The sequence below is a fragment of the Schistocerca americana genome, chromosome 1 (genome assembly GCF_021461395.2).
Source record: "Schistocerca americana isolate TAMUIC-IGC-003095 chromosome 1, iqSchAmer2.1, whole genome shotgun sequence".
NCBI lineage: Eukaryota > Metazoa > Arthropoda > Insecta > Orthoptera > Acrididae > Schistocerca > Schistocerca americana.
In genome coordinates, this window is record NC_060119.1 from 139,195,366 (window position 1) to 139,204,097 (window position 8,732).

The 8,732-nt window shown below is 39.0% G+C and overlaps 1 protein-coding gene across 2 annotated transcripts in view; it reads right to left on the minus strand.

Moving 5' to 3' along the window:
- The window catches only part of LOC124550909 (1,5-anhydro-D-fructose reductase-like), a 73,562-nt gene extending 65,065 nt beyond the window's left edge, over nt 1-8,497 (minus strand). Inside the window, exons 1-2 of one of the 2 annotated variants that reach the window (XM_047125711.1) lie at nt 8,331-8,497; nt 8,022-8,189 (exon numbers count right to left, since the gene is read on the minus strand). In XM_047125711.1, coding sequence (XP_046981667.1) covers nt 8,022-8,189; nt 8,331-8,393 — 231 coding nt within the window. In that variant the 5' untranslated portion in view covers nt 8,394-8,497. The remainder of the gene's footprint in view (nt 1-8,021; nt 8,190-8,330) is intronic. The other variant, XM_047125703.1, reaches the window with a different exon arrangement.
- Nucleotides 8,498-8,732: the final 235 nt, after the last annotated feature.

Here is an 8,732-nt window from a genome sequence, read left to right on the forward strand (position 1 = left end):
GGTAGCCATCCTGCAATTTTGGTGTTAACTAGTTATAACAATGGTATCAGACGTGCCTAAGAGTGACACTGTAGAGTAATGATCAGTGGCATCACCTCAGCATGATGAGTGAAAATGAACTGTTTTACACGTGTTGGGTTGTACATGCACTGTCTAATGCTGTGAATAGAAGGCCAGGAAATTACCCCAGATAATGTAGGAAATGCTCATAGTTTGTGCTCAGATGTAGAAAATAGAAGTGTTCAGTAGCAGAAAATACTTGTATGTCTGTTGCTTTGGTACTGGTTCCATTCATTTTAAATTTGTCCTTTTTTGGACACAAGGTCTTCAAAGAATAAATCAAAGTGGAATGCACTGAAAGAGGATGGGAGGGATCAGTCCTCATCCAGTATGGTAGCTCCCGTCCAAGACTCCTAACCTAGTCTCTCCTTTTCTGCAGAAGGCAGGAGAGGACATGTTAGTGTCCACAGATAACCTATTAATAACTGAAAAGCTGGGATGTTTGTCGGAGGAATAGCTTTTACATAAGGCAAAATTATATTTGCTGGGAGGTGTTAAATTGTATGGAAGGCATCATGAGGAGTAACAGAAAGAGTCTGCAATGGAATTTCTGATGGCAGGCTTCGTGCAGTGATACAGAAGAAAAAAATATCTGTAGGTACTATAGCAAACAGTTCGACAATGTGTCACAAAAGCGAACGGAGAGGGATTGGGAGATAGAAGGAACAAGATGATAAGCTTAATGTTAACACATACGAGTTGATGGACTAAGATGATGCCCACATGGTTCTTCTGGAAGAGGTAGAACAGAGGCATCATCAGATACATTTCTGTGTTGATTGTTAAGTGTCTTAAGAATAGTATGGGCAGAGTTACTAAAGAATTTAGCTGATGCTATAGCAACTGTGGCAGCAGTAGAAGAGATAGACATGGTGACCAATGTGGGAATAGAAAAGCAATATTCATCATGGGAGTTACATGTTAACAGACGTGGACAAGCTAGTCACATATGTTATATGGTAGGAATACTGTGAACTGCAATGTAAGAAAATTGGGTGAATAGAGCACCTGGAATGAGATTGCAGACGAAAGTCTAATGGGGCATAGTAAGTGGACATTGGGTGGGAACAGTAACTCACCATTAAACAACAATTAGAGCTCCAGAGCCGAAACCTGACATTCCCAGTAAAAATAAATACAATCAAAATTTGTGTACTGGTGTAATTTTGCTTAGGCAGCTTCAGTGGTGTTCATTTTTTGGTTTGGGTGATAATAATTTCTAGTTTACCATGGAAGTTTTGTTTTGTATAGACAATAGTCACTGCACAATTTTAGGGTTACATCTCTAGCTTGAACATCGCACCAGACTCAGCCTCAACCAGCACATGGTAGAACTCAATGGGATATCATTCCATCTGGGGGAAACAGCCAATTGTCCCACACTGCCATGCGGTTCATCTCTGGCATAAATGAAGCTACTTAAGACCATGTACACATCTACTAAGGATCACTTTGCAGGACAATATATCACAAGTTACAGGAAAACTACTGTAGGTGATCATACAAACTAATTCATTGGTAAACATATTGTATGTGGTGGAGCAGCTATAGGAACACGAAAAATTGCAGAAGTGTTGTGCATTTAGGAGGAGCTAGATGATGAGCAGATAGTGCCCATTAAGATACACAATCTTGGGACTGTAGATGTGGAATTGTCCACGGGACTGATGGTTGCCAGTTTGGAGATCTTGCAGAAAGATGATTCAAATACAGCAAATTTGACCCCTATGCTCAAGCTAGTTGCCAGGAGCAGTTATTGTTAGAATATGAGGATCTGCGTAATCCTAGTGGGCCTTTGACAGTGACCCAGGGGCACAGCCTGGATTCCCAACTGGAAATGAACTGCCTCTATATCACAAACCATAATGTATACCATATCACCTGCAACCAGTCTTATAACTGAAGTGTGAAGATGCATTCAGTGAGTTCAAAGAACTGTTAACAATTGGACTGATATCAATTTTCCCAAATTAACAGAAGGAATTTTGTGCTGTTGTGTGATGTGAGCAACCATGCACTCTGTTGTGTTAAATCAGGAAACAGACAAGGCAGAACTGTCAGTTTCCTATGCCTCACAACATCTGATCAGAGTGGAAAAAAATTGCTCGATAATGAAGAAAGAGCTTAATATATTTTACATGTTATCTGTGTGAGAGAAGATTTCGACGTAAAAATGGATTAGGACTTGTTTTGGGTTTAAGTCTGTATGAAGAACATTTATAATGGAATTGGGATGACCAGTTTCACTGACATGCAGCACACGAATGTTAGCACAAGAATTAATGAAGCAAAAAGATCACTTGAAATGAAGACCAGCGCAGCTGGAGAAAACGGGTACATCAACTGACCAGAGTATGTTGAAGAAATCAGCCCCTACTTTGCCTCAAGCTATCAGTAATACTACAGAATACTTAAATCAGGATGTACAAGTGGTGAGGCAGGGATTGAATCAACCCTGGGTGTAGCACCTCAGTGATCATACAGGTATGGTCACTTCTGATGGAACATACAGCAACATTGCTTAAACATTTGAAGACTGTTTAAGAAAAAGTATGGGTACACTTCTATCTAGATCAGCAAATATAACTTATGGCTTGGAAATTCATCTATCAGCTGGTGTCAACGAGCTGTTCACAACAGTTGGAGTAGATTCTAATTAATCTTAGATTTAAATCAACATAATCAGTTTCTCTTGCTCCGCAACTTGGCACTAAGCAGCGGGATCAAAACATTAGGCCATATTATTACCTGCTCGACTAACCCAATGCAATCTTTCATTTAACTGAACTTCAGAACCCTTAGTTATATCCAAATAATTTCTCTGACGTGGACTTCTTGTCAGAATTAACACCAGACCTCTCACTTATGGTCTGTTAGTTCAATAACAATACTGTTATGCCTCTGTTTAATTCCATGTGATGCACAGCTGGACTTCACATAATTGCAAAAAATTATAAGATCGTAATTTTTTGTCAACTACATCTGAGAGTATCCCTTACAAAAATTTTAGAAAAATGCACTGTATTTAACAGCATTCAGCAGAATATAACTAGACCATTCTGTTGTCATTTCTACATTAGGTAAATGTGTTCTTCCAGAAGGCTAAGCCCTGTGTAGATACTGTAAGATGTTGATTACCTCTTTTGGTGGGCATGGTCACCAGATCTGACATCCATCAAGGATGCCATGTCTAGTCTGCTTGATCACCTGTGACAACAGGTGGAAGCTGCATTGAAGACAATGTCCGAAGGACACCATATACTGCATCTGTGACTGTCTCTATCAGTGACTGCAGGAGCACATTGTAGGTAAAAGCTATACACAGTTATGAAAATGCTACCAGAGACAGTTTGTCCATATGTGCCTGTTGCTATTTATAAACAACAGAACATCCTTCTGATAGGACCATTGTTACAAGACTCCTATATTCCTTTTTCCAGCAGCACACAATTGGTGATTTTATAGAACGAGCAACTGACCACCAATTTGTGTTTTGCCTCTCCCATAATTTAATTTTTAGAAAGATAAATAATATTATCTATGATGGACCTATGACAATTGTGGTTATAATGAAATGGAGATTATTTGTACCCTGAGTTTAGTATTGCCAATATTTGTTTATTTGTGTGTCTTGGCAATATTCATTTATTTGTGTGTCTTGGTGTTATGGTTCCCAAGCAGACAGAGAAATGCACAATAAATTTATTTCAGTTTCTCAAACTGTGCACAAGGTGGCATATACCACATGTCAACTGATGTGCCTCCTTTCACTGTAGATCCTAATAATTACAACACTAGGGAACAAGTCAGTTTACCACACTCGACATTAAACCCTGAACTTTCTGGGGTCACAGCTTGTGATGTCAGACCACCAGGTACGTAGGTTGATGATACGAGGGCGGTTCAGAAAGTAACCTCCGATTGGTCACAGTGCGGGTTGTGGGGGGAGTAGCGACGCCATCTGTGCGTTCACGCACTCAACAGGTCAGTCAGCATCAAGCCGTGGTCGAGTGAACGTCGTACCTGCGCTAGTTTAGTTTTTGTGGCAGTTTGAAATGTGTGCTGCAATAGAAAACCCCGCCAAATGTGAAGTGTGTGCTGTCATAAGGTTTTTTACAGCCAAAGGATATTCTGCAGCAGCTATTCATCGTGAGCTTTGTGCCGTGTACGGACCAAGAGTTATGAGTGAAGGAGTTGTCCGTGAATGGGTACGTTTATTTAAAAGTGGACGAGAAAACGTTCATGAGGAAGAGAGGAGTGGTAGACCATCATTGGTGACTGACGAACTCGTTCAGACAGTTGATGCAAAGGTTCGTGAAAATCGACGTTTCTCATTGTCGGAGTTGTCTACTGGTTTTCCACAGATTTCTAAGACTCTCTTGTACGAGATAGTGACAGTAAGATTGGGTTACCGTAAGTTCTGTGCACGATGGGTGCCCAAAATTCTTACCGACCACCACAAAACTCAAAGAATGGCCTCTGCATTAGACTTTCTGTCACGTTATGAGGACGAAGGAGAACCATTGTTAAACAGAATTGTGACCGGTGACGAAACCTGGATTAAGTACATGAACCCTGAGACAAAAGAACAATCAAAGATGTGGGCACATTCAAATTCGCCTACCAAACCAAGAATAGCCTCGCAAGATTTTTCTGCCAGAAAACTGATGGCAACGGTGTTTTGGGATGCCAAAGGAGTGTTGTTGGTTGAACTCATGGAACGTGGTAAGACCATTAATCAAGATGTGTACTGTGAAACAATAAAAAAGTTACGATGGGCTATACAGAACAAACGCTGTGGTATGCTGACTTCCGGTATCGTTTTTTTGCACGATAACGCCCGTCCTCACTCTGCTCGCAGAACAACGGCCCTTCTTGAGTCCTTCAAGTGGGACGTTATCAACCATCCACCTTACAGCCCAGACCTGGCGCCAAGTGATTATCACCTCTTCATGCATTTGAAGAAATGGCTCGGGTCACAGCGGTTTGATGACGACGAAGAGCTCAAAGATGTGGTCACAGGCTGGCTCCAGGCACAAGCGGGTGATTTTTATGCAGAAGGAATTTCAAAGCTTGTGAAGAGATACGATAAGTGCCTCAATCGCTATGGAGACTATGTAGAAAAATAGTGCAAAGATGTAGTTGTAAGATGTATATATTAAAATATTTTTATTTAACTTGGTGTATTTTTTTAAATCAACCGGAGGTTACTTTCTGAACGGCCCTCGTAGATCTCACTCTCAGCGAATCATAAATTTCCGGACTTGTGTAAATGACTACAGTATATTTTAGAGTTCTTGTCAGATTTGTTACATACTTTATATGTTTTTGCACTCTGGTAAAAAAAAAAACTTAAAAAGCTGCCTCTAAAAATTAGACAATTTCTGAACATTGTTAAATCAAAACACAAATTGTACAGATGCCTGTAGCTGAATGTGTAGTGTGGTGCTTTTGTAACAGAATAGGCCCAGTCTTGTTTGAACCTACTTTACAGTAATTTTTTATTAAAATTCTATATTTTTCATCACGGGGAAATTATAATGAATAAATACTTTATGTTATTTTCAATTATGGTCATATGAAACAAAATCTGACACAGACATTTGAAATCACTTCTATAGCCCTACATTAATAATGCTCCAGAATGAATTTTCACTCTGCAGTGGAGTGTGTGCTGAAATGAAATAGCCTTGCAGCTTTAAGTCAGACATCCAGTGGCAGCAGTAGGTACCTGATAGCAAGATGTCACGAGCTGCTACCCAAGAAAGCTTATGATGTAACCTTGAGTTTTATCACATGGGCGTTGTAACTATCAATCCATATTTTGCTAATAGACTCGAAAAGTGAGGCCCTCAAAAAAACATTTTATCACAGCTGTAAGCTATTATTGGGACTACACATGCATACTTTGTTACTAGACTCGAAAAGTGAGACCCTCAAGAAACATTTTATCACAGATGTAAGCTATTTTTGGAACCACATAGCCCTCTATCTTCAAGTAAATTATTATATACCGTACAAAAATTGGAACACTTTTTCGTTTTCTCAATAACTGCAAGCAACCTGGACGATAAAGTTCATATGTTATTGTTATGCTCCCTTATGAAACTTTTCCTAACAGGAAAAAGAAAAAACACTCTTTTCCCAAGAAATATTTCAATACACTTGTAAAACATAATAAAAAATCTCATATTTAATATTTGAGTAACTGCAGAATGTTAGTGGGTTAGAACATTGACATTCTAATGAAAATGATTTAAGAGAATTTGCAGAAGAATATTATACTTTTTTGTGAAAATGGAATGAAAATCCCCATTTTAGCGTTTTTACAAAAATCGTCGGCTATTCGAAAGCAGAAGGAGAATTAAATTTTATATTCTACGACCTGGTGATGGTACATTATCACATGCAAAGTTTCATATTTATCAGGTACCTGCATCTGGGGAAACAAACGCTAAATTTCACATTTTTTTTCAAACGGCCGTTTACCCGGCAGATTTTGATTCAAATTATTGACATGAAAATTGCTCATGAAATCTTTTTTATTGTTATTTTACGCAAGACAGTGTAAAAAGTTGTACAAGGTACCTTGTCCTCATTCTTTCAGGAAAATAATACCGACTGGGATCTCTGACAATTGCCGGAAGCTCGGAGATGCACTGTTGAAAGCTGTTACGGGATCAAACAAATACTACACCTCGGCAAATAAGAAGCTTTACCAATGTTTATTAGAAACGTATGCTTATGTCCACAAAAAATTTCAACGAAATACATAATGGTCATGAAAGATTCTCTAGGCCATGTGGCATGGAATGTCCCATGTACGACTAGTGATTTGAAGAACATGATAAATGGTATATATTTATTGAATCAATGAAAGCAAATCATTATAAACACGCCGTCTCTGAATTAGTTAAAATACGGTACACCCTACTGTAACAACGAAATTGAAGTGTTCAGCTTCTATTACAATAAAACGCTGAAGACAGTCCACCTGACTTAAATTTTTCGCAACATCTAATATCACTCAATTTAACACCGATTCTAGCAACATTTGATAGTAATACTTTCGTGCAATGAAAAAATACGTGAATCAATAAAAATATTATAAGCTTGCAGTCTTTTCAACAATGGACCTTTGACGTCAGAATTATAGCTCGTCGGCTGAACTAATAGCGTTCTAATGATAAAATTAAAGGCTGTTCAGAAGGAAGTACCATGATTATAAGTTTTTAAACAGGTCCTCCATAATAATTTAAAATGTAATATTTTGCTGATAACGAGGTATTACTTCCAGCCATCAGTTCAATGCGTCATAAAAGCTGGCTGCTAAATGATCATAATACTGACGGACATAGACGCAAATCGGTAGTAGTTTGCTCTCTGCTGCTTGTACCTAAATAAAACTGAAACAAAGTTTTCCTTCACCCTAATGATTATTAAAATCGTTTTTCCAACTCTCAGTATGTCCGAACACATATTATTACAGATTTTCGAATACAATTCGCAGTTGTATATATTTCTACACACGTTACTGTTCTCTATTAGTGCCACACGATGAACAACAATCCCATTAATTATAGAATGATTCCCAGTACCGCTAGTTGTTCTATTCGAAAGAAAATATGCAGTTAACATAGCATGTTTAAGTAATTTTATATTGTGTTGCAGAAAAGTCTTAGAAACAACAGTGCAATACTGCAGCAAAGCTAAATTAACGGTTACATTTACGTCAACTACCCGGTTCCCCTTTCCTTGATGTCAATGGGCATCAGTGATATGTAGCTCATATACCTCTAGTGCTGGTACAGACATTACTATTGAGCAAACAAATGATGGCGATCATAAAAAAAAGCAAAGCAGAAAACACTAGCCGAATCCCTCGTTATATCAAGCTGATTCTGCAGTAATTGGAAATCGGTAAGCATAAATACTTATCGAATATATACATAATTACTAACCTTAGTCACAATAAACAAGTCTTCCCTTTTAACTTTTCCGGCCTCTATCCATCGTTTTAACGTATTACCAATAGCTTCCTCATTGTTGTAGTTAAATGCAGTGTCGAAAAGCCGGTAGCCGGCTTCGAGAGCAGCCTCGACAGCCCGTTCAACTTCTTCAGGAGCAGCCTACGGACAAAATCTAAATGTCAGTTTCATTTCTTGTGCGGATCGTAAACTAACCTACGTCAACGAAAGATTATGTGTTCCGTGCTAAGCCTTAGTGCATCTCATCTGCGACCGTCAGCAAGCAGTAAATCTGTTATTTACCTGCCACGTTCCCAAGCCAACCAAGGGCATTCGCTGTCCAGTTCGTAAAACTACAGATCCCATGGTTAAATTTAAGAAAGTCCAACTGCACCGCTGCTACGACAACATCTAGTTTGCGCACCACGCAACGGTTAGCTATTTTCAGAACCTTCGGGTTTTTTTCCTCTGCGTCGGTGGCGCTAGGTGAGCGCTCGGCGAATCGATTTCGGGTGACCTGCCTCAAGCGCCTGTACGTTGCGGAATACGCGGGTTACTTAAATTTCATTTTTGCTAAGATAACAATGCTGCCGAAATGCGTTATGTCTTTGTTTAGCCATCAGATAATTTGTGTTAAATTTCGCTGGAACTGTTCCTGGGAGCACTGTCACAAATGATAGTCAGGAATGGCAACCAGCTATAGAA